The sequence below is a fragment of the Schistocerca americana genome, chromosome 3 (genome assembly GCF_021461395.2).
Source record: "Schistocerca americana isolate TAMUIC-IGC-003095 chromosome 3, iqSchAmer2.1, whole genome shotgun sequence".
NCBI lineage: Eukaryota > Metazoa > Arthropoda > Insecta > Orthoptera > Acrididae > Schistocerca > Schistocerca americana.
In genome coordinates this window covers 41,140,435-41,166,862 of record NC_060121.1, presented here as the reverse complement: position 1 = coordinate 41,166,862, position 26,428 = coordinate 41,140,435, and the positions used below count along the sequence as shown (strand labels likewise).

At 47.0% G+C, this 26,428-nt stretch overlaps 1 protein-coding gene across 1 annotated transcript in view; it reads right to left on the bottom strand.

Moving 5' to 3' along the window:
* Positions 1–25,937, bottom strand: part of LOC124605858 (GTP-binding protein GEM-like) — a 408,817-nt gene extending 382,880 nt beyond the window's left edge. The window contains exon 1 of the mRNA XM_047137793.1: positions 25,796–25,937. Within this exon, the coding sequence (XP_046993749.1) occupies positions 25,796–25,835 (40 nt within the window). The 5' untranslated portion in view covers positions 25,836–25,937. The remainder of the gene's footprint in view (positions 1–25,795) is intronic.
* Positions 25,938–26,428: the final 491 nt, after the last annotated feature.

Sequence of the window (26,428 nt, the reverse complement as noted above, 5' to 3'; positions counted from 1 at the left end):
ATTGCTGCAGATCTCAGTGCTGGGCCATCGACAATCGTCAACACGCGAACCACTGAACAAAACATCATCGATATGGGCTTCCGGAGCCGAAAGCCCTTTTGATGACTGCACGACACGAAGCTTTACGCCTCGCCTGGGCCCGTCAACACCGACATTTGACTGTAGATGACTGGAAACATGTTGCCTGCTAGGACGAGTCTCGTTTCATATTGTATCGAGCGGATGGACGTCTACGGGTGTGGAGACAACTTCATGAATCCACGGATCTTGCATTTCAGCAGGGGACTGTTCGAGCTAGTGAATGTTCCGTAATGGTGCAGGCAGTGTGCAGCCGAAGTGATATGGGACCCCTGATACGCCTAGATACGAGTCTGGTAGGTGACGCATACGTAAGCATCCTATTTTATCACGTGCGTCCATTCGTGACCATTGTCCGTCCATTCAGACGGACTTGAGCAATTGCAGCAGGACAATGCGACACCACACACGTCCAGAATTGCTACAGAGTGGCCCCAGGAACACTCTTCTGAGTTTCGATACTATCGCTGGCCACCAAACTCCCCAGACATGAACATTACTGAGCATGTCTGGGATGGCTTGCAACGTGCTGTTCAAGAGCGATCTCCACTCCTCGTACTCTTACTGATTTACGGACAGCCGTTCCTTCCAGCACTACTTCACACATTAGTCGAGTCCATGCCATGTCGTGCTGCGGCAATTCTGCGTGCCTGCACGATGTTAGGCAAGTGTACTAGTTTCTTTGGCTCTTTAGTGTATTTGCAGTTCAGGTACACAACGAAACCGTAGCGCCACAGTACCGCAGTACGCTATTACAGGCAACAAAACAAAACGCGGCCTTCCATTTATAACGTGGCGTCTTGTGCGGTAATTGGTTTGGTGCATACGAAGCGCAAAGCGCTGCAAGAACCCGTATGTACTGCTGATGTACTGGAAGGGTGCGAGAGCTATGCACGCCGTAAGACACGGTGGTCAGGTAGCGCTGGCGCTTCCAAGTGTGGTCAAACAAGTCTGGCTAACCAAGAACCCAGTAGCAGGCCGTCTCTCCGTGGACAGGCGGGAATCGCGATACACCTGGAAACCGTGGTGCTCGAAGACCGCCGTATCTCGATCGTGGTGGTAGGGTAAAAAGTGATGATCACACAAGGATCAGATTTCAGCTCCTCGCGCTACATTGTAAACGTCACCAAAGGTCGCAGCCCGCTGGATTCCGGGACTGCTCACATACATGCAAAAAGACTTGCCGAACCGGGCAGCAGCGCGAGTGTGGCAGTAGCGTCAGGAAAGTCCAGGGCACATCCGTCGCCGCGCAGTCGCCGCTGGGGAGTACTGTGTCTATCAACACGACGCCGAGGTAACGGAGAAAAGCAAGCAGTGGAAACACGTGCATTCACCGCCACCTAAAATGGATGATAATTGGATAAGGAGACTGAAACGTCTCTGTGAAGTCGTTTCAAAAGACGCTTGTCGAATTCGGTACAACCTTTTCATTTTACTACCTCATTTTAGCTCAATTCATGAAGTCTTCCAGAAAGACTGAGCACTCAAATAAGGCCTAATGATTATTATATATGTGTTTTAATGTGGGCTTTGGTTTTGTTTTGTGGGAATCGCTGAATTGGTCATCGTCTGCTGGGAGCAGACCACGTTGCTGCTCGTTCAAAGAAGAGCAGAGGATGACCAACTTAGGTTGGTTGGTTGGTTGGTTTGGGGAAGGAGACCAGACAGCGTGGTCATCGGTCTCATCGGATTAGGGAAGGATGAGGAAGGAAGTCGGCCGTGCCCTTTCAGAGGAACCATCCCGGCATTTGCCTGGAGTGATTTAGGGAAATCACGGAAAACCTAAATCAGGATGGCCGGACGCGGGATTGAACCGTCGTCCTTCCGAATGCGAGTCCAGTGTGTAACCACTGCGCCACCTCGCTCGGTCCAACTTAGGTTTCCAATACCTGAACAGAGAGGTTCACCCATCTTAGTCGAAGGCTGTGTCGAAGGCTGTTTTTGTGTGTGAGGTTGGTGACGGAGGGCTACCCCTTTGGCAGCTTCCGCTGCACGAGGAGCTAGGTAATCTGGAAACGCTTGGTGAGTACGCATCGTAGCTCTTAAGGGGAGTTTCAGGTGATAGGAATCAGGTTGAGTTAGGACGTCGTTATGTTTAACTGGTGAAATACTTAAGAACTTCAGCTTAACTGGAGCGTGTGAAGCGAGTTATTTTTTAATGATTTTTAATCTTATGTTTTGTGGAAATTGCTTTTGTCTTTGTGTGTCGATTTTGTGCCACGTGTTTGGTAATCAATGACCCTTCTGATCCACCACGGCACCGCAATAGGCTTTATTTTCACAGTTCGCTTGTTTAATGAGCTACAATTCCTGCAAGAATATCTGTTCTTTCGTGCGCTTTCTACAAAGCAGCACAACAGTTTGAATCAGAATGCACCACGTGCTCTAGTTCGGCCGTTTGCAAGCAGCAGACGCAGTTAGTATGTTAGTATGTTAAATAATTATCGCACAGCCTCGTGTATTGGTTAAACCCCTGTCCAGAATAGTGAATGCGTAGAATCGTAATGCAAATCTCACTGACATATTTTTATGGTATTAATGCAAAGGAGATGATAGTATAATTGTCTCCCACCCCCGTCTTCTGTTTCTTCTTGCTGTTGTTAAATTGTGCTCTGTTTCATTCTCATTAATTCTTACTTAAATATTTCTAGTCAGACACCAGTTACGTGTAGTTAGGATGTGCAACCAAATATTTAATTACAATAAATAATCTACCTGAAAGATAAATTCTTTGGTGTTGATCTTACCGCCTTACTCTGATTTCCATTCCTGAATTAATCACGTTGCTTGATGCTATTTATCTAGCTGCTTCAAGAAATTTCCGTACTTATAATTAAATTATTAAAGTAATTAAACTAATAATTTCCAGCTCAGTTTTTTCTAAATGGTTAGGAAGGGCTTGGGCTGGTGGCGACCCCGAATTTCTGAATTTTTATCATTAATTGTGAGAGAGAAGCGGCTAGAAAAGCGAGATAACGTGTATGGCTCGATGAGAAACGTCGTAAACGTAGTAATACATTAGAAGACGAAGTGTTCTTTGCGACTGTGACGGTGCGGTGCTAACAGATTGCCCTCGTAAGGGGCAAACCGCTACATAGTTGGGTGCTACCAAAATCCAGTGACGAGCTGAGCGGAGGCTGTGAAGACCCAGTGTCGCGGAAGCTGCCCCGATGCATCCCCACGGGACACGGCGCACTTGCTTCTCCTTTGTGCCGTGAAAAAAAAACTTTCCCTCACCCTCGGATTATCCTGACTTCTTCTTCTTTTCTCAGATGAAGTACCCACTGCGCGGCAGGCGTTTCCGAGAATTACGACGCTGTGAATTTCGCCGTGAAACGTTTCCTGAACAGCTAAAGTGCAGAACTTTACGCAAACGTCTCCGCCCAGTCATCTTCCTAGGGAAAATTTATCACACTGAAGTGATAATCAGAAAGGGGTTAACACCACCATCAAGTCTCAAGGTCACTTACAGCTTGATAGTTAGAACTGTGACTATTCATTCGAAAACGGGAAGTAAAGTGACGAACGAACCATCCGCTTTTCTCTGCTCCAAATACGAGGGTTGGAACTTAAATAGTGGCAACTAGTCATTCACAACCGATAAAAAAGGGTTACTTGTTTGTACCTGTTACTGTCCTTCAAAGTAATTATCAGCGTTGTATAGAACGCGTTGCCAGCGATTTGCATGGCGTAGTGTACCGTTAGCAGAGCCTGTTCTGTTGTTGGTGAGAATGGAGCGGTCTACTGCCTGTCGAATCTCTGGAACAGTTCTGAAGCGAATGGCACAAAGTGGTTCCTTCATCTTCGGAAAGTCACAAGGACTTAAGTCCGGAGAGCATGGTGGACGGTACAGTACTTCCCGCTCCCATCGACCGAACAGAGCACCCACAGCTTGCACTGTAAGCGCCCGCGCATTGTCGTGCAAAATGATGGATGACTTGCGCAGAAAGTGTCGCCGCTTCTTTCGCAAAGTTGGTCGCAGGTGATGTTCCAAAAACGAACAGTATTGCTCTGCATTGACGGTCTGCCTGGAGGAACGTAATGCGTTATTATGACACCATCACAGCCGTACACGAGAATCATCATAACTTTCACCATACTGGGGCTCTGACGCACTTTCGACTTTCGCGGCGAACCATAATGACGCCATTTGTTGCATTGGGGTTTCAGTTTTGGCTAAAGGCCGAAATACTAAATGTCTTTTCCCAAAGCTGTTTCACATAGGAAGACTGCACTGTAGTTCCTTCTCTGTCGCACAGATGACAAATTGGTAGATATCGAAATAGACGACAGAGGGATAGAGACACAACTAAAAAAGAGGAAGGGCCGCTGGACCTGATGGACTATCAGTTCGATTTTACACAGAGTACGCGAAGAAACTTGCCCCCCTTCTTGCAGCGGTGTACCGTAGGTCTCTAGAAGAGCGTAGCGTTCCGAAGGATTGGAAAAGGGCACAGGTCATTCCCGTTTTCAAGAAGGGACGTCGAACAGATGTGCAGAACTATAGACCTATATCTCTAACGTCGATCAGTTGTAGAATTTTGGAACACGTATTATGTTCGATTATAATAACTTTTATGGAGACTACAAATCTACTCTGTAGGAATCAACATGGATTTCGAAAAAGACGATCGTGTGAAACCCAGCTCGCGCTATTCGTCCACGAGACTCAGAGGACCATAAACACGAGTTCCGAGGTAGATGCCGTGCTTCTTGACTTCCGCAAGGCATTCGATGCAGTTTCCCACAGTCGTTTAATGAACAAAGTAAGAGCATACGGTCTATCACACCAATTGTGTGATTGGATTGAAGAGTTCCTAGATAACAGAAAGCAGCATGTCATTCTCAACGGAGAGAAGTCTTCCGAAGTAAGAGTGATTTCAGGTGTGCCGCAGGGGAGTGTCGGTGGACCGTTTCTATTCACAATATACATAAATCGGTTGTGAATAAATAGTTGCCACTATTTAAATTCCAACCCTCGTACCCAGGGATACACATGTACACACATGCCATTCCTATTTATCACGAGAGTATATTCTCCCACAAATAAATAAAATACAGCTTAATTTCCCCGTTCTGAAAACGAAATGAGGTAACTGTAAGGCAATCTTTCGACATGAAACTCTACCTTCCTCTTCTTCCATACCAGCAACCCCATTCTTTAAGACTCAAAATCCCGCATATAAAACAGTTTCAAACGTCTGAATTCTTTGCAAATGAGGTAAGATGTTAAATATTTGGCGTTAAGGATGTAAAACAGTTATAGTTGGACACGCAAAACCCCAAATATGTACGTTTTATTAGCATCGGATTATTCACTGATAGACAAATGAAAAGTTTAGGAAAGGTTTGAAATCATATTTAAAGTTTGTTGGAAGTCGCTAAGTGCAAACACTGGATGAATATAGTCTGGGTAATTTGCAGTTCGTTTCAAGAAAAGCTAGTTCTTCGCGTATCTCAATGTTTATAACGCCATGTGTCGTACAATGATAGACTACAATTTTACCGGTCCATTAAGTGGAATATGTGGGTAGTGTCTAAAATTTGTGTTGGTAGTAGAGTTAGCAGTAAGGAACTAAGAGAAAAATTGGCCAGGTGCGAGTAGAACTCTCGCAGTGAGGACTCCGTACAGAAGTATATAGGGAGTCCATACATTCTCGGAATCGAGGATACTGCGATTTTTGCCTGTTATAGACATTGATACTGACAAAGTATCCGTCCCAGGAATTCCAAGGCTTTCGGGAATGCTTCAATTTCAAGTTTGAAATCGGATGACGAATGACAAAAAAATATTTTTATCGTATGATTTACTTTCATATTAAATTTGGCTTTATTAGTACTGTGAAAACTATTATTTTATATCAGTGGGAATTGCTCTCTTGGTTTTGATGAGCGAGTTTGCGGTTATCAAATGGCCGCATCCTTTGACTGCATTGACTTAGACGCTTCAATTTTTTACCTCGACAATGGGCCGTGGACCTTAATAAGTCATAAAAATTTCAGCTCGAGACATCTATCGTTCCTGAGGCGAAGGATTTTTAAGAGGCGGACAGACTGACAGACGACAATGTGATCCTATAATGGTTTCGATTTCAGCGCCTGAGATACGGACCCTTAAACACCGTGCGTGATGCTGACGTTTTTGTCAACGAACAGCGGTAAATCTTTTTCCTTTCATTACTTTGTGGGGGATGCTAGAGAGAAAGTTTCGTAAAGGTTCGAAATTGTGTGTAATGTTCGACGGAAGGCGCTGTACGCTCCTATTCTCAAATGCTGGACGAATACAGCTGTGGCTATTTGAGCGGCGTCCATTACGCTGCATCGAGGCGAGTACACAGCTCACCTACTGAGTCGAACCTCAAACGCGAAATCCGGCGCCGCTGCCGGCCACGCGGCTGTCCCGGGTTCGATCCCCGCTTCTGCCAGAACACATCTTAATGGCCAGATTATAACAGCGCTTTAAATTTTCTAATTGAGTTGGTAATTTTATGAAATACCGAAAATTAAATTTCTTTCGTACACTGAAGCATCAAAGAAATTGGAATACTGAAATACAGAAATATGTAAACAGCCAGAATACGGCGCTGCGGTTGGCGACGCCTATATAAGACAAGTGTCTGGAGCAGTTGTTAGATCGGTTACTGCTGCTACAATGGTTGGTTTGTCAATATTTAACTGAGTTTGAACCTGGAGTTATACTCCGCGGACGAGCGAAGGGACACATCATGTACGTGGTAGAACGGGACTAACGACGACTGAAGAGAATCGTTTAACGTGACAGAAGTACAACCTTTTCGCAAATTTCTGCAGATCTCAATACTGGACCGTCAAAAAGTGTCAGCGTGCGAACCGTTCAACGAAACATCAACGGTATGGGCTTTCGGAGCCAAAGGCTCATTCGTGCACCCTTTATGACTGCACGACACACTGCCTTACGCCTCGCCGGGGCCCGTCAATACCGACTTCTTGATGACTGGAAACATGGTGCCTAGTCGGACGAGTATCTTTTCAAATTGTATCGAGCAGATGGACGTGTACGGCTATGGAGCCAACCTCATAAATCCATGGACCATGTATGTCAGCAGGGCACTGTCCAAGCTGGTGGAGGCTCTGTAATGTGTGCAATGGAGTGCTACGTGCCCCCTGATACGTCTAGATACGACTCTGACAGGTAACACGTACGCCACCATTCTTTCTGATCACCTGCATCCATTCATGTCCAGTGTGCATTCCGACGGACTTGGGCAATTCCAGCAGGACAATGCGACAGCCCATACGTTCAGAATTGCTACGGAGTTACTCCAGGAATACTCTTCTGAGTTTGAACAGTTCCGCTGCCAGCTAACCTCTCCAGATATCAAGGTTATTGGGCATATGTGAGATGCCATGCAACGTGCTGTTCAGAAGAGATATTCACCCCTTAAGGATTTATGGACAGCCGTGCAGGATTCATGCTCAGTTCCCTCCAGCACTGATTCAGACATTAGTCGAGTCCATGCCACGTCGTTTTGCGGCACTTCTGCATGCTCCCGGTGGCACTACACGACATTAGGCAGTTTCTTTGGCTCTTCAGTGTATAGGAAATACCAAAAATGGTTTTTTTTTGCCCTTATAACCTGTTAGATAGAGAACCTGTAAGTCACACTGGGCGATCAGATTCAGTGTTCCTCGTCTGACGCATCACGACAAACAGTCGCCGCTGTGTGTCGTATCTGAATGCCATCCGCGCCGAGGTCGATCCGTACCCATTGGCGGAAACGGAGTCGTTCCCTCGCAGCGCACTGGAGCCGCCCTGAAATAGTTCGTACCGAGGGCCTGGCCGGGGGCGGCGCGTGCCGTGGGCTCGTTTTCCGGAAGGAACTTCCCGAGGAAACGCAGGCGGCTCTCCGCCGATACTGTGGGCCCGGTCTGAGTCTGCTTCGGCAAACACTCGCCTGAGAGGCTGGCCAAACACTGTTAAGAGGCGGAGTTCATTTGCCGGCGATCGCTCTGCGGCGCCATCTCGCCTGCCAGCTAAAGGCCGGTTCCCACTAGAGCGCGGCAGCGCGTCGTGCGGCAACAGCAGCGGCAAGCGTTTTCCGCTTTGACGCGGCGGCTCGCGGAATTGGCGTTCCCATCTGGAAGCGGCAGACGCTAGCGGTAGCCAATGACGAACAGCCACTGAAGTACGGGGTGGGGCCCACCGAAACGAACGGTGTGTTTGAATAACTATATCTTATACCTACATGAAGGAAAGACGAAGTTGGGTGAAGACATACAAATTTTTCATTTTCTGTACAATGTACTCTTTTACGTATTTCATTATTCATGTTTTCTCATTTAAACATAAACTGATTTCATGACTACCGTTCATGATTGTTCACTATCTCCTTACACATTGAAACAATGTACAATAAAAGAGATTATTCAGATAGTTAAGCGAGACAAAAATTTAAAGTGTGATACGGTAGCAGGTACAGGAAAACACTAAAAACACAAAGGCTTGGGGGAAGGGATGAAAGTGGAAGCCACCTGATAGAATTTAGCACAGAGCACAATGTAATCATCGCCAGCACCTTGCTTAAGAATCATGAAAGAATAATACATACTTGGAACAAAGTTTTCGAAACCAGATTTTAAATTATAAGATATTTCCTGGTGCAGACGCAAACCTACAATAATTTATTGGTTACGAGCTGCGGTTTACAACTAAAGAGACAGTAAACGGTAGCAAATTAAGGAAATGGAACTTGAATAAGTCACGACCCACAGTTTTTCGATAATCTTATAGTTACCGTAATGCAACAACTGACTGAAGCAGAGAAAGGAATCCGCTAGAATACGAATGGATATCTTTGAGAGAAAAAGTGGTGAATGCAGCAGAGTATGTGAACGGGAAGAAGGTACAGTAGAAATCGTTAGATAAAACGTGATATATTAAATTTGACACGAGGGAAATATATAAAAAAGCAGCAAATAAAGTAGACCATGGGAAATAGAAATGTCTAAACATGACGTTGACAGAAAGTCCAAAATTGCAACGCGATTTTGCACTTGGAAAACAAGGGAATGAAAATGAGAAAGAGCAAAGAAAACTTTGCTCAAAGGAGAAGCAACCGCCAAGGACTCATCTGGCAAGCCAGAACTAAGCAAATAAGAGAAGGCTAGAAAGTGGAAGGAATATGTAGAGAGGAGAGGGGGAGGGGTTGTACAAACTAACATAAGCACAATGTTAGATTCCTGTGAAATGTCTGAACACGCAAGGCAATACTGATCCTACCACTTAGTTAAGTAGACCCACTGAAGAACTGCGAAACTGTGTTTATAGCTTTTGCATGTTTAGAGAAAGATTGACAATTTTAATTAAAACATTCTTTGAAGCTCTAAAACATAGGGCCACAAGATTATCTACAACTTGTACAGAAACCAAACTGCATTTCTAAGACTTTAATGACTTGCAAGGGAAGCAGTAATTGAGAAGGCAGAAGTAGAGAGGATATAAAATGAAGACTGTGAATAGCAACAAAAGTGTTCTGAAAAAGAAACTTTGTTCACATCGAATATAAATTCTAATGATTGGGTACAATTTTACAAAGGTATTTGTGTGGAGTGCAGCCTTGTATGTAAGTGAAACGTGGGCTATGAACAGTTCTGTCAAGAAGACAATGGACGCTTTCAAAACGTAGTGATCAATAAGAATGCTGAAGATTAGATATGAGGATCGTGTAACTAAAGAAGAGGAACGGAATTAGAGCAGGAAGAGGAAATTACGGCACAACTTTGACTACAAAAGGGGTAAGTTGACAGGACATATTATGAGGCGTCAAAGAGTGAGGACAAAGGGGTTGGGTGATAGTATTCTGATAATAATCATCTGTTGAAATGCTATTCTGCTATTTTATCGATTAATGTAAGCAGTGAATTTACTATTCCATGCACTTCTCCACGAAACATTTAAACCAGAACTGAAATCAGCTGAACATCAAATCTTTCAACCACTCTCTGACAACTACTGCATTCTCTTTCAGCTTTCTATAACTATCACTGGCTAGCCACACACACATAAAGATATGAGGACAGAAATAAACAAACAATTTTCAGCATATAATTCTCTAGATTGGCAACATGCACATAAACAAACCAAACAGGAAGGGACATGAGGTGAACACACTGTAGTTATGACTTCAAATCAGTGTTTTCGGTAAAATGTCTACAGCTAGTGACAGAAGAAAAAAGAGCGAACATGAAAATGTGCATATGTTCCATAATCTAAGTTTTAGTTCAACCTCCAGCATGTGACCAGATGAGGCGAAACGTATATGTCCGCCAAAAACTCGAATCACTGTAAGTAATCAGTTGTTGTTGTTGTGGTCTTCAGTCCTGAGACTGGTTTGATGCAGCTCTCCATGATACTCTATCCTGTGCAAGCTTCTTCATCTCCCAGTACCTGCTGCAGCCTACATCCTTCTGAATCTGCTTAGTGTATTCATCTCTTGGTCTCCCTCTACGAGTTTTACCCTCCACGCTGCCCTCCAATACTAAATTGGTGATCCCTCGATGTCTCAGAACAGTCCTACCAACCGATCCCTTCTTCTGGTCAAGTTGTGCCACAAACTTCTCTTCTCCCCAATCCTATTCAATACTTCCTCATTAGTTATGTGATCTACCCATCTATTCTTCAGCATTCTTCTGTAGCACCACATTTCGAAAGCTTCTATTCTCTTCCTGTCCAAACTAGTTATCGTCCATGTTTCACTTCCATACATGCCTACACTCCATACAAATACTTTCAGAAATGACTTCCTGACACTTAAATCTGTTATAACCTTTAATCACTAATAAAGTGCGTGGAGATACAAAAGTAGAAACACTCGCGGGTTACATGTTACTAACTCCGTATCTGTCACTCGACTGCCGGGCCGTGACATGCGGCCGGCGCCGTTCATAACCAGGTGGCGCTCCCGCGCTCGGCCGAGCTGCGGAGCGCCTCTATCGCCGTGTTCGCGTACTAACGTAGCGGCACTTTTGAATGTCGTGGCACTGTCACAACACTTTTCCCCCCTTGAAAAAAAAACGCTCACTTTCGTGGAGACACGGACAGTGCGGAGACATCCATGGCCTCTTGGGAGGTCCCGAGAAGATCCCGCGGAGAAACACGAGAGTATGGTCGAAAATGTCCAGGACGGAAGCTGGCGCGTGGAACGTGCCTCCTGGACGAGATGATGGGTGAAAACTCCGGAGCAGCATCCATAGGTGTCGTGGACCTGGGGGTGTGCTCCAGCGAGATGGGTCCCGGAGAAGGCGGCGTCGCGACTGGGGCCGGTTCCGGCGTACTCGGAAGCGGTAGCGACGGCGGCGGCAACAACACGCCCGGAAGATCGGCAGCAGCGACAGGACTGGCTTCTCGGACTGGTGGAGACGAAAGAAGGGGCGGTGGTACCGGCGTGGCCACCACTCGTGGGCGCATCTGGTCGTAATGGCGAACAACCATGCCGTCGTCCGTACGTATTTCACAAAGCCGGCGGCCGCGAAGAGCCTGGACCACCCCTGGAATCGATTTAGGGCGAGATCCATACCCCCGTGCCCACACGTCGGCGCCCACCGGGTATTTTCCCGCACTAGGGGACACAGTACAAGGCCTGACAGGGTGAAGCAGATGCAGTAGGGTGCGCGGTTGGCGGCCATGCAAGAGTTCAGCAGGGCTGCGATCACCCAGAGGCGTGAAGCGATAAGAACTCAGAAATTGCAACAGAGCGTCATCTGTGGAAAAATCACTAAGGAATTTTTTCATTTGGCTTTTGAAAGTGCGGACAAGGCGCTCGACCTCCCCATTCGATTGCGGATGGAAGGGCGGTGCTGTAACATGATGAATCCCTTGTCCAGTACAAAAATCACGGAAGGCCTGCGAAGAGAACTGAGGGCCATTGTCCGTGACAATCGTGGATGGAAGACCTTCTAGCGCAAAGATTTTTGACAAAGCCAGCGTCGTCGCCGCAGTGGTGGGCGACGGACAGCGAACAACAAACGGAAACTTCGAGAAGGCGTCAATCAACAGAAGCCAATAAGTGCAGAGGAAGGGGCCGGCAAAGTCAGCGTGCACCCGTTCCCACGGCTGCGCCGGATCAGGCCACGGAGAGGGCAGAGTACGAGGCGCAGCCAGTTGTTGAACACACTGAGCACACGCAGCGACCATGTGGGCGATGTCCGAATCGATACCGGGCCAATAAACGTGCCTGCGGGCCAGGGACTTAGTCCGAGAAATCCCCCAATGGCCCTCATGCAATAGTTTGAGAACAGCTTTGCGAAGAGAGGCGGGCACCACAACCCGTGGAGATGCGCCATCCGTGGCCAGAAGAACAACACCCTCACGAACAGACAGACGAAGGCGCAAGGCATGGTAGTTGCGAAGGGGATCCGACGCCCGGCCCTTGGTCCTGTCCGGCCAACCCCGCTGAACAAAACCAATCACCTGACGCAGGACCGGATCCCGCGCAGTAGCTGACGCGACCTGCGAACCTGTAAGTGGAAAACCCTCGACCGCACGACGTTGTTCCTCATCAATGTGGAAACAGAGGAGTTCATCGCGATCGAAAACCGGGTCGGGGCCCATCGGCAAACGCGACAACGCGTCAGCGTTGGCGTGCTGGGCCGTGGGGCGATAGTGAATCTCATAGTGAAAACGAGACAAGTATAAGGCCCACCGTTGCAGGCGGTGAGCTGCCTTATCCGGAAGCGACGCCGAGGGGCTGAACAGAGAGACCAGCGGCTTGTGGTCGGTGATGAGGTGAAACTTAGAACCATACAAAAAAACGCTGAACTTTTTCAGAGCATAAACGATAGCGAGCGCCTCCTTTTCCATTTGAGAGTAACGCCGTTGGGCATCGTTGAGGGTCTTGGAAGCGTAGGCGATGGGTCGTTCCGACCCATCCTCATACCGATGGGCGAGAACAGCCCCTAGGCCATACTGTGACGCGTCAGTCGCCAGAACCAAGTGCTGACCCGGACGGAATGTGGCAAGACAAGGCGCCGACTGCAAATGAGCCTTCAGGCGGACAAAAGCCTGCTCACACTCGGCGGACCAACAGAAAGGAACGTTTTTGCGTAACAGCTGATGCAGAGGATGAGCCACCGCCGCCGCGGAGGGAATGAATTTGTGATAATAAGCAACCTTGCCTAGAAACGCCTGAAGTTCTTTGACCGTAGACGGCCGGGGTAGAGCGGTAATGGCCGCAACGTGCTGTCGTAGAGGACGTATACCCTCACGGGACAAGTGGAAACCAAGATACACAATGGAGGGTTGGAAGAACTGAGACTTGTCCAGATTGCACTTCAACCCTGCTGAATGGAGAACCCGAAACAGTGAACGCAAATTGCGAAGGTGCTCCTCAGTGGAGGCCCCCGTGACAACAATGTCATCCAGGTAGTTGATGCAGCCGGGAACGGAAGCCGTGAGCTGTTCCAAAAACCGCTGAAAAATGGCCGGCGCGCTAGCGACGCCAAATGGTAACCGCTGGTACTGATACAACCCACAAGGAGTGTTGATGACGAGAAATTCCTTGGAAGATGCATCCAGCGGCAACTGATGGTACGCCTCCGATAAGTCAAGTTTGGAAAAGAACTGGTCCCCAGCGAGCTTGGTAAATAACTCCTCAGGACGGGGAAGAGGATAAGTGTCAATGAGGCTTTGAGCATTGACAGTGGCTTTAAAATCACCACACAATCGCAGACTCCCGTTTGGTTTAGAAACCACCACGACGGGCGATGCCCATTCGCTGGAGGTAACAGGAAGGAGAATCCCCGAAGCTGTTAACCTGTCTATCTCAGCTTTGACAGGCGCACGCAACGCCATCGGAATAGGGCGTGCCCGGAAAAACTTAGGGCGAGCCGTAGGTTTAAGAGTAATGTGGGCTTCAAAATCCTTGGCCCGACCCAGACCCGCAGAGAACACGGACGAGAATTCAGAACACAAGCCATCCAGCTGTTGATACGGAATGTCCTCAGATATGAGGTGCACATCATCATCAATGGAAAACCCGAACAACTGGAAAGCATCATAACCGAACAGGTTTTCAGTGCCCGCATGATCCACCACATAAAACGTGAGGGGCCGAACAACAGACTTGTAGGCAGTGGAAGCATCAAACTGGCCAACGATAGGAATTTTCTGCTTATTATAAGTTCGTAGATTTCGCGTAACTGGAGACAAGGAAGGGGAGCCTAACTCCAAATACGTGCGAGAATTAATGAGAGTTACTGCAGAGCCAGTGTCCACTTGCATGCGAATGTCTTTATCCAGAACACGAACAGTAACAAACAACTTATTCGTTTGAGAAAGCACACAGTTAACATCCATGTCCGATGCCTCGTCCTCGTCGACAGGAACTTTAGGGACTGACACACAGAAGCAATGTGGCCTTTTTTCCTACATGAATTACACGTGGCCCAACGTTTTGGACACGCGGCTCTGTCATGCTGTACGAAACAACGTGGACAAGAAGGAAGGGCGGAACGAGCCTGCTTCTGTGGTTGCTGTTTTCGCTGCGAGCGTGGCGGCCCAACGCGACGTTGTTGACGCGAGTGCACCGCCGCCACATCGTCGTTTTCCTGTGAAACAGGCACATTGTCTGCGTCGAAAGTGGTGTGTACAGCGCCTACATCACACCACGCGTCTATTTGCGCACCAGCAGCGTGAGACACTTCAAACGATTGAGCGATGCTGAGAACTTCCGACAACGACGGGTTTGGCAATTGTAAGGCACGTTGCCGAACTTCTTTATCAGGAGCAAGCCGTAAAATAGCGTCCCGAACCATGGAATCAGCGTAAGACTCATGATGAGTGTCCGTGACAAACTGACCTTTCCGACCCTGACCGTGTAGTTCCGCCGCCCAAGCCCGGTAAGATTGATGGGGCTGTTTACGGCACCGGTAGAAAGCCACGCGGGCGGCAACGACGTGGGTGTTTTTTCGGTAATAGTTAGACAATAAGTCACACATTTCTTGGAAGGACAGAGAGGCAGGTTCCCGCAGAGGGGATAACTGAGATAACAGCTGATAGATCCGTGGGGAAATCCAAGATAGAAATAACGACTTACACATAGGAGCGTCGACAACACCGAAAGCCAAGAAGTGTTGCCGCAAACGCTTCTCATAATCCTCCCAGTCTTCAGCGGCCTCGTCATAAGGAGGAAACGGAGGCGGAGAAGAGGAAGACAGACGATGAGTAAGCGACGTCGACAACGCCTGAATAGCAGCCGTCAGCTGTGTTTGTTGCGCCTGAATAGCAGCCGTCAGCTGTGTGTGTTGTTCAATAAGCGCTTGCATAAGCTGTTCCATGTCTGCCCCGACACGAACACACAAGTCCACAACGCAGGGGAAAAAAAAAATATCCGACCTCGTCGCCAAAAAGTGTTATAACCTTTAATCACCAATAAAGTGCGTGGAGATACAAAAGTAGAAACACTCGCGGGTTACATGTTACTAACTCCGTATCTGTCACTCGACTGCCGGGCCGTGACATGCGGCCGGCGCCGTTCATAACCAGGTGGCGCTCCCGCGCTCGGCCGAGCTGCGGAGCGCCTCTATCGCCGTGTTCGCGTACTAACGTAGCGGCACTTTTGAATGTCGTGGCACTGTCACAACAAAATCTATACTCGATGTTAACAAATTTCTCTTCTTCAGAAATGCTTTCCTTGCAATTGCTAGTGTACATTTTATATCCTCTCTACTCCGACCATCATCAGTTATTTTGCTCCCCAAATAGCAAAACTCCTTTACTACGTTAAGTGTCTCATTTTCTAATCTAATTCCCTCAGTATCACTCGATTTAATTCGACTACATTCCATTATCCTCGTTTTGCTTTTGTTGATGTTCATTTTATATCCTCCTTTCAAGACGCTGTCCATTCCATTCAACTGCTCTCCTAAGTCCTTTGTTGTCTCTGACAGAATTACAATGTCATCGGCGAACCTCAACGTTTTTATTTCTTCTCCGTGGACTTTAATACCTACTCCGTATTTTTGTTTGTTTCCTTTACTGCTTGCTCAATATACAGATTGAATACCATCGGGGAGAGGCTACAACCCTGTCTCACTCCCTTCCCAACCACTGCTTCCCTTTCATACCCCTCGACCTTCATAACTGCCATCTGGTTTCTGTACAAATTGTAAATAGCCTTTCGCTCCCTGTATTTTACCCCTGCCACCTTTAGAATTTGAAAGAGAGTATTCCATTCAACATTGTCAAAAGCTTTCTGTAAGTCTACAAATGCTAGAAACGTAGGTTTGCCTTTCCTTAATCTTTCTTCTAAGATAAGTCGTAAGGTCAGTATTGCCTCACGTGTTCCAGTATTTCTACGGAATCCAAACTGATCTTCCCCGAGGTCGGCTTCTACTAGTTTTTCCATTCTTCTGTAAAGAATTCGTGTTAGTATTTTGCAGCTGTGGCTTATTAAACTGATAGTTCGGTAATTTTCACATCTGTCAACACCTGCTTTCTTTGGGATACACTGATAGTATTAAATTTGGAAAGAGTGGAGTTTGTTTCTAAGGAAGGCGTCAGGTGAATTTTTATCTGCTTTTTTTGAATAGGTATCTTTTTCGTTTATTTTTGGAGGATTTGGGCGTTACAACATTCAATCTCGCTACGACAACGATGTGTTGACTAATCCCTTTATCAGTTTTGCTGCTCGTTATTAACTCAGTATTACTTGTTGCTAAGAGGTGAAGTGTGTTTTCAGGATCGTTTAGTATTCGCGTGGGCTCATGAACTAATTTTCAGAGAATGCGTTTAGCACAATTTCGTATGATGTTTTACGCGTACCTCCGGAACTGAACATGTATTTTCGCCAACATATCGAGGATAACTATAATCGTATGAGTCGGGTTAGTGTTTGAAATTAAACACAAGTTTTCTTCGAACCTTTCAGCAACTGCATCATCTGAAATGGGAGGTCGGTAAAAGGATCCAATTATTTTATTTCGGTTGCCAACAATGACCTCTGCCCATACTGACGCAGAGGAAGTACGTACTTCAATTCCGCGACAGGATAAACTACTTCTAACAGCAATCCTTTCGGAATACCGTTATATTCTTCGCAAAAATTTCGGCTGAGCCATATCCGGCTTTAGCCAGCTTTCAGCGCCTTTAACGATTTGAGCATCAGTGCTTTCTATTAGCGCATGGAGCTCTGGTATTTTTTATGTCGTTTTTTTAGTGATAAGTTGTCTATTAGTGGGAATAAGAAGATACGCTGGAGTGAAGTCAATATTTACATGAGACAATGAATATTTTGTTTATTTGTAAGTCAGTTTAACGTAGTATTTAAGAGTACTTGCAAAATGTATTTGTAAGCCTTTGGTTCCGTGATCCAGTAGATTTTGAAGTAAGTCACATGTTTCTTCTGCGAAAGGACGAGACGGTTAGCTCACAATATCTCTCTCTCTCTCTCTCTCTCTCTCTCTCTCTCTCTCTCTCTCTCTCTCTCTCTCTCTCTCTTTTGTTGCGAATTTGAGGACCACATACCAATTTCAAGCCGGCCGAAGTGGCCGTGCGGTTAAAGGCGCTGCAGTCTGGAACCGCGAGACCGCTACGGTCGCAGGTTCGAATCCTGCCTCGGGCATGGATGTTTGTGATGTCATTAGGTTAGTTAGGTTTAACTAGTTCTAAGTTCTAGGGGACTAATGACCTCGGCAGTTGAGTCCCATAGTGCTCAGAGCCATTTGAACCACCATTTGAACCAATTTCAATTCTTCGTTCTTTGTTCTTTTGTTTCTTCCAGTATACCTTCATCTGTTCACTACGTTCCTTCTTCCTTTTTTATTTATTTATTTTCTTTTCGTCCAGTAAGCGAGAAAATGCGACATACAAAGAAATTTTCTACCTATGGTAAGAAGTTAAACATATATATGGTACTTACAATTTTATGTGGTGTATCCTTAAATTTGGTAAACAGTTTCCATCTGTATCACAATTCGCTAACCACATAAGGTACACATTATCCCTGGCACACTTGCAATCTACGTGAATGTATAGTAACAAGTCAAACATAGAGGTGTGCAAAACTTAAGAAGAAGAGTAACTTTGCCACGATGTGTGATCGCGCTGGCTACAGGAGTGGCAAGGAGCTGCTGCTGTGGGACGGCGCGGCTGACACCCGCTGCACGTTCGTCAGTGTATGCTGCAGTACGCCCGCCCGCCCCCCCCCCCCCCCCGCGCCCCCCTGCCCCCACGCAGCCCCCACGTGGGTGAGCGGACTGGCCTGCCCGTCCGCTCGACCAACACCCTCTCGTTCCAAGAGCCCCTCCAACTGTGCTGTTTGCTGCCGTCGCGCATTGCCATCCGCGAAACTGAAGTCCATGCCGAGTGACAGTGGGGAGGAGTGCAGAGTCACAAAGACGCTGCTGATCGGTGGGCGGGCCTGCTCAGCTCAGCCCAGACCACGACGTGTGTTCCGTTGGAACGGCCGCACTGCACAGTTGTGTGGGTGCTTTGCGTGTTCCTGCCTCTTGCCACGAACTGCAACCATTGTCGCTGCCTTCGTAAATTAATAATTATCTTCCTCAAATGTAATACAATCATGTTCATATTTTACAAATTTTGATATACTAACTTTCATTTCTATTTTGCTCTCATAGATCTGATAGTAGCTGTAAATCGGCTGTGGAAATGAATTAAATGTAACCGAAATTACGAAGTCTTGCATTTATTTGACGGGTTTATGTTAGTCAGAAACATCTCTGACGGTCCGTGGCGACGTGCAGCCGTTCTCCAGGTTGGGCGCGCGTCTGGACGCGACCGTCGACCCAGTGCTGCGAGGAGCGTCAGTCAGCCGGCCGAGCGGCCCGCACCTTTCCTTCATCTACTGGTGTCCTAATTGCTTTGCAGAGAGGAAAAACCTCCACGGACTACACTCAGTGGGGTATTACAGGACCATACCAGCAAACTTCGATTACTCATAGGTCACACAAGGATGACATTTTTTATTAATGGATATACAGTCTTAAATGCGTCCTTAAGATTGTTGTTGTTGTTGTTGTTGTTGTTGTTGTAGTATTTAGTTCGAAGACTTCTTTGGTTCCCATTCGGGACGACGTCGGTTCAAACCAGCATCTCGCCATCCTGATATAGGTTTTCCGTGATTTCCATAAATCGCTTGAGCCAAATGCCGGCATGGTTCTTTTGAAAGGACACGGCCGACTTCTTTCCCCATCCATCCCTAATCCTAAGAGACCGATGACGTCGCCGTTTGGTCCCCTCCCCCCAGTCAACCAGCCAACCAACCACCTTGTTTGGTGCAGCTCTCCATATTACTCTATCCTATGCAAGCCTCTTTATCTCCGAATAACTACTGCTGCTTACATCGTTCTGAACCTGATAACTGTATTTTTCTCTTGGTCTCCCTGTACGATTCCCGCCCCCCCTACCCTTATACACTATCCTCCAATACTAAATTGGTGATCGCTTGGTGTCTCAGAATGTCTCCTCTAAACGGATCCCTTCTTGTACTCAGGTTGTGCCACAAATTTCTTTCTTCTCTAACGCTATTGAGTACCACCTCATTAGTTACGTGATCTGCTCATCTAATCTTCAACATTTTTTTTTCTGTAGCACCATATTTCAATAGCTTCTGTTCTCTTCTTATCGTCCGTGCGTCACTTCCATACGTGCCTACACCGTGTTTATCGTCCACATTTCACTTCTATACACGGCTACACTTCATACAAATACTTGAAGGAAAGGCTTCCTAACACTTAAATCTATATTAGATGTTAACAAATTGCTCTTCTTCAGAAACCCCTTACTTGCCATTGAAAGTCTACATTTTTCGTCATCTCAGCTTCGACCATTATCAGTTATTTCGCTGCACAAAAAGCAAAACTTAATCGCACAGTAGAGTTGCAATCTCTTTGGAAAAATCACGGCTGCAGCTTCCCCTTGCTTTCAGCGGTTCGCAGCACCAGCACAGGAAGGCCGTTTTGGTTAGTGTTACAAAGCCAGATAAGTCTATCATCCAGACTGTTGCCCCTGCAACTACTGAAAAGGCTGCTGCCTCTCTTCAGGAACCACACGTTTCTCTGGCCTCTCAACAGATACCCCTCCGTTGTGGTTGCAACTACGGCACGGCTATCTGCACCATACTTAAGGTTATAATAGTAAATACCATTGCACAAAGATTACCCTTTCTTATTATTACGCGTACTCTGACAGTAATTTATATAACGGTTCAAACAGTCCAGCTGTGCCTCAGTACGTGCTGCAGACCTTCGTATCAATGCACGTACAGCTGAGCAGAACAAGTCTGAATTCTGTCGGACATGGTCGAATGTGTATTGTCTGCCATCGGGTTCCCCTAAATGGCAGGCAGCACCGCATAACAGCCGCGCTATGAGGGAAACAAACCAACAACCAAACAGGCGAAGACATCAGGCAAACACGCCGAAGATTCCAGTCGATTAATAGGAACTTTTCCTTGCAGAGGTCGCCGCGCCATCTCCAGCCACGGATTCCTACGCCGGGTTTCTATTGGCTCCAGCTCACTATATAGGCCCGGCCGGTCGAAGGCAGACCAGTCTTCGTCCACTGCTAATGGCAACCACTGTTGTATTCTTCAACAGTTTATTGAACGTAACTTCTTCTACAATACAATAGCTGGCTGTACAATAGATGTAGACGTCCGTCGATCTAGCCGGAGATGTGGTTCCTCTCGGTCGGCTGGTACTTCGATCGGCGGTGCAGTACAGCGGCTTCGGTGGTATCTTCTCGGAGCGGTTGCCATTAGCAGCGGACGAAGACTGGTCTGCCTTCGACCGGCCGGGCCTATATAGTGAGCTGGAGCCAATAGAAACCCGGCGTAGGAATCCGTGGCCGGAGATGTCGCGGCGACCTCTGCAAGGAAAGGTTCCTATTAATCGACTGGAATCTTCGGCGTGTTTACCTGATGTCTTCGCCTGTTTGGCTGTTGGTTTGTTTCCCCTCAAAGCGTGGCTGTTATGCGGTGCTGCCTGCCATTTAGGGGAACCCGGTGGCAGACAGTACAGAATGCATCAGTGATTTGGGCCACACAATCAGGTTTAATGGCAATTGGAGTAACGGAAACCACATCCTTCCTTTACACGCCCCCAGAGGAAGTAATGAAGGTGCGTCTAGTCAGGCGAGCGCGCCGGTCACACAGCGGGTCCTCCTCCTACCAAATTTTCGCCAAAACCGACAGTCAGCGGCAGTCGCGCAACAACTCTAAGTGTGCTGCTGCTCCGCCCTGCTGGACGCAGAGGCCTCTGCGCACAGCATGCAGTGGACTGTCCAGCAGTTCCGGAAGTGTGGTCTGCACGAACTGTAAGTAAGATGCTCCACTTAAGCCAAGTGCCAGTATTACAGGCCCTGCAAGGTGATTATCCACAATTCCCGTCCATACGTTGACGGCGAACCTTCGCAACAGCAACCGCGAGCAGGTTCTCACAGTCCCAGATGTGGCTGTTACTGCTGTTAAAATACCTGCCACGTCAGAAGGTGGCCTAATCAGTAAATAAAACAGGTGTGTTGATGGAAACATCATTCACTCTTTGGAGTAAGATACACTGCATAAACTGCATACGATGTGAGTAATCAGCTGGTCCTCCAAGATGGTAGGGTGTAGGATGAACTACGTGCTCCTGAACTGCTGTATAAATAGATACGTGACGTGTTGCGCCGCTGCTTGAAGGTTCTTTGCTGACTCTACGAATGACTTCACCCACCACGTAGCGTTCGCCACCGCCAACGTGGTGAGGACACAACCTCCCCGTTTCCCATAAGCGTCCATGAATTGCAACGAAAGTACTGTTGTGTGCGTATCTTCTGCTAGGAAACCGATTTTCGTAGGTAATATCTGCTCTTCCATTTACCCTCGCCTCGTCGCAACACAGATACTGTCACTTCATCGTCAGAATCAAACTCTGAGTATTAACAGCGATAAAACCTGAATTCAAGACTAGCAAAATGCACGTCTCTGAAGATATTTATTTATTCGCTATTTCCTTTTCGTCTGTTATCTATATAAAAGGACAGAATGTTCGATATGGATTGGCTCGAATATAACAGACAATGTTTTAATACACTGATGACGGCCCCCTGAGGTCTCCGTAGCTAGCGGCGGCTCCGATTTCCTGCTTTACGCCCTGTTGACCTCTCTGCTGGGTAACGTTTGAACTGTCTGCTGACAAGGCACGAAGTAGCAGGAGTGTAGATGTTAGTGTAGCTATGTTTGAACCCCTACACGATCATGATAGCCGTCACATCGGCACGAGCACAGAGGTGATCTCACGAGCCAGAACCCAACGCACAAGATGGCGCGCCACAGACAACGTCCTTTACGCGAAGACGAAATGTATCATGATTTTTATGCGCATTCATTACAGGATGTACAAAGTGATACGGAGGATGACAACAGTGATAATAGTAGTGATTGTGGCAGTGAGTTTGGGCTCTGTACGTCACCTAAACGGCGGGAACAGCCACGTGTTTGGTGTGTGACAGTGGTGCTTGTATTGATGGTGAGGTAGATGTTTACGTGCAGTCGATACAAGCAATGGGTATACTAAAGACAATCCATTTGGAATCTTTCGAAAGCCAACCAGGCTTTATAATTGTTCCCGATTATGCATGTAATATGTCAGAGGATGCAGCTTGCTGTTTTGGAGATGAATTAGCTGATATTTTCGTAACTTGGAAATACGTAGTGGGGAAGGGAAAAGACTAGATGAAACCATTATTTCTGTATTGACACAACAGTTAGACATCTGGCCTCATGTCTATCAGGACAACTACTACAACAATGTGACAACTGTAGATAACCTCCTTGCTCAACCTTAGTTTTGGACCGTTGAAAAGAATCCCAAGAGAACGGAAGGCGTATACTGCCGGAAGGGAGATGTGGTTATACAAGGTTGGAAGGGCAAGCAGGTGTTGTAAATTGTTAGCACTGCATATCCACCTACGATGAAGAGTGTAGAAAGCAAGCGAGGTGTCGTGAAGAAGCCTGACTATATCCTTCAGTGCAATAAATACATGAAGGGTGTAGATAGACCAGACTAGTATTGGTCGCAGTACCTAATCCTGAAAAGAAACTGTCATATGGAACACAAAGGTAGTCCTCTGGTTGATCATTTTTGTCCTGTTCAATGCCTTCATAATTGTAGAACACAGAACCCTAAAAATAAGGAGAAGTACAAGTCGTTCCTGTTGCAGGCCGCCAGATACAGGGAATGAACTCAGCAGCCAGAAGTGAATAATCAAGGGGATGATGGAGGGGAAGGCGATGACTTCAGACATCTCGAACATCTAAAGAGGATCATCCTCAAATATTATCATGGGGTATGAGGAAAAACAAACTGGAGCTAATTGTTGGCTCAGGGACCAAGATATACTCTTCCAAGCCCTGCAGCGCACAAAAGTTGATGAAGGAAACACTCTACATGTGCTCATTCTGCAAGGCAAACTTCACAATGGAGTGTGCTTCGAGAAGGAGCACACACGGAAGAACTACTACAACGCCTGGTGTGAAGGAACTGTAATTAATCCTGATAAAGACTGTAAAATGGACAGTTAATAGAACAGAATAGTCATAACACTCTAAAGAACCCGCTATGGTAGCCGAGAGCGCTAACGCGCTGCTTCCTGGACTCGGGTAGGCGCGCCGGCCCCGGATCGAATCCGTCCGGCGGATTAACGACGACAGCCGAAGTGGAGACCACCCTGGAAGTGGTTTTTAGGGGGTTTTCCACATCCCGCTAGGTGAATACCGGGCTGGTCCACACGTTCCGCCTCAGTTACGCGAGTCGCAGACATCTGAAACACTTTCGACTATATCACGATTTACACGACACGCAGACAGTTGGGGTACACTGATTCCGTCCCTGGGGTACGGGGTGGCGGCAGGAAGGACATCCGGCCGCCCCTAGAAACAACATTGCCAAATCCGTTGTAACCACGCCGACCCTGCGATCGCTGTGGGACTTAGGTGTAAGCGAAAGAAGAAAGAAGGAGAAGTCATTACACTCTAAAATCGTCCGGTCCGGGAGGGGGTCACTAAGACATCCGACTGGTGGATTATGGACACCATATTACACGAAGTTTACAATTACTACAAAATTATAGTTTAAGATCGTAATTTTCTGCATACATTAAGAATAATTTTTTCGTAATACAGTGAAACGTTTTCTATTCAAACATTAAAAGTGTGAAACAAAAAGTACAGGGTTGAAGAGATGTAAATTGGTTTGTGGGTAGACGCAAGAACACAACAGCCAGCCTAAAAGATGCTGTTAGACAAGTGACGGTACCGCAAGGTGCCTGCAAGACGGCTGCAGGCAAGTCAGACAGCACACAGCACCTGGCCACAGTGGTAAACCGGAACACAACTATCTGATACTTAATGTGTTGGCACACAATTTCAAATCTGTTAGTAATAAGGGAAAAAACTCTACACAAAATATTTACATAAAAAGGTAATAATTGTAACTTAAAACAAATTAAAAGACAATATTACAACAAAACAAGCCGAGTGACAGGACCGGCACGACTCTACAGAATAACGTCACTAGGAGCTGCGGAGCTTGGCCGTACCTCAGCAACGGGGGACCAGAATGCGCGTGTTTCTCAACAAAAATTGATCGTCTTTGTTTGATCTGTCATCCCTCAAAGTTTGTCGCTAAGCTCCTGAAATAGCCTGTTTAACAAGCTACGGACGTCCAACATATCGTCGCCGAGTCACGGTTTAATAGTCTTGTAATATCTCTTTATATTCTACTAATTGTCCATGCACAATTCTATAAATGAATTACGTTTCCTACTTGACCATCTATATACCTGCAGAATCGATGCGTAAAGTAGTACAATACTATTACTATTCCATGAGCGCATAATTACTCTTTGTAAAATTCTCTCTGGTGTGTGTTGAGAGGACTTCTAGAATTTTCTCCGTGCCGAATAGCCGCATTGAATAGTTGTAATTTTTCTATCGAGATTACTGGAAGAAAGAGATTGAAAATATATTGTATGCTACTCAAGGAAATATATACTGAGCATTTACATCAAAGGTGTGTATTATATATGTATTCTCCGATTGGAAATTTGCACGGAGGTGTCTTTTCGTTGATAATCAGAAGGGAACTTCCGATGAATTGCAAACGAACCTGCAATTATTAGATCCAAGCGCTCCATTATTTCATCGGATGATTTAACTCGAACAAAGCTAACTTTCCAATTGATCTGAGGTTTCCCGACTGACTACGCAACGCAAGAAAACCGAGACATTTTATTTACACAGGATTGCAGATCGCTTCGAATCATCGAGACTGCGGACAAGTAAAGTCATCGTCCGATTCTGGTTAAGCAAGTAAAGCTTAATTATAACTTTCTTAATCGACTGTGATATGGCTGCTTATGATTGATATCATTAATAAAATACTAATAACTAAATTTCCTCTTCACCAGCAACCAGTATAAACACAATAATTAATTAAAATTATGGTCTCCATCCAGTTTGCAGCAGCACGTCAGAAACCGACCAGCTTCGCCGTTTCCGAAACACTCGTTCGCAGGCACCGAATCAAAACTACCCGAGTTTTTAGAAGACGTTACGTCAGTGGATTTCGGCGTCTGCGGCCCGTAGTCTCGTCTCTATGCGGTCGTGACGATCCGGCTCAGCAGCGTGCGACTGCACAGTGGCGGCGAGATTGGATGCGAGCTGTAGGTGTAACTCACCGCGTTGCCTGTCGTAGGCGTTGATGCACTCGGAGGTCATGAACTGCGAGATGAGCGCCGACTTGCCGACGCCCTGCGCGCCCAGGATGGCGACGCGGTACGTGCACACGGCCGGCGGCGGCCCGCGCTCGGAGGCGGCGGGGGCGGCTGCGGCGGCGGCCACGGCGGCGGCGGCCTCGGCGGCGGAGCTCTGGCCGTCCGGCGACGGCGACGGGGGCGGCACGAGGCTGTTGCTGCGCGAGCGCCGCCTCCGGAACGAGTCGCCGCGGTTCACCACGCCTGCAACAGCGCCGCCCCCACACTGTCACTCGGGCGCCGACACTATAGTTCAATTTTTTTATCTTGGCGGTTCGCTCATGCCCGCCCAGACGCGGGAGATTGCTGCGTTGCCAGTTGCACGCGCCGCAGACTTACGTTTAGGGGGGGGAGCGCGCAGTTTATGAAGTAAAGCCACCACGGCCGCATTAACCCTTTCGCTGCTACAGAGACGTGCTCCCCGCAATCCGCGCTGTGCGCGATTTTGCCATCACTGCACTGCACGCCTGTGCAGACACGTGGTGTTCCGACTGCTTTGACACACTTATCATTCGATTTCACAAAAACTATTTGGCCCAAAAATTTGATTTTCACACA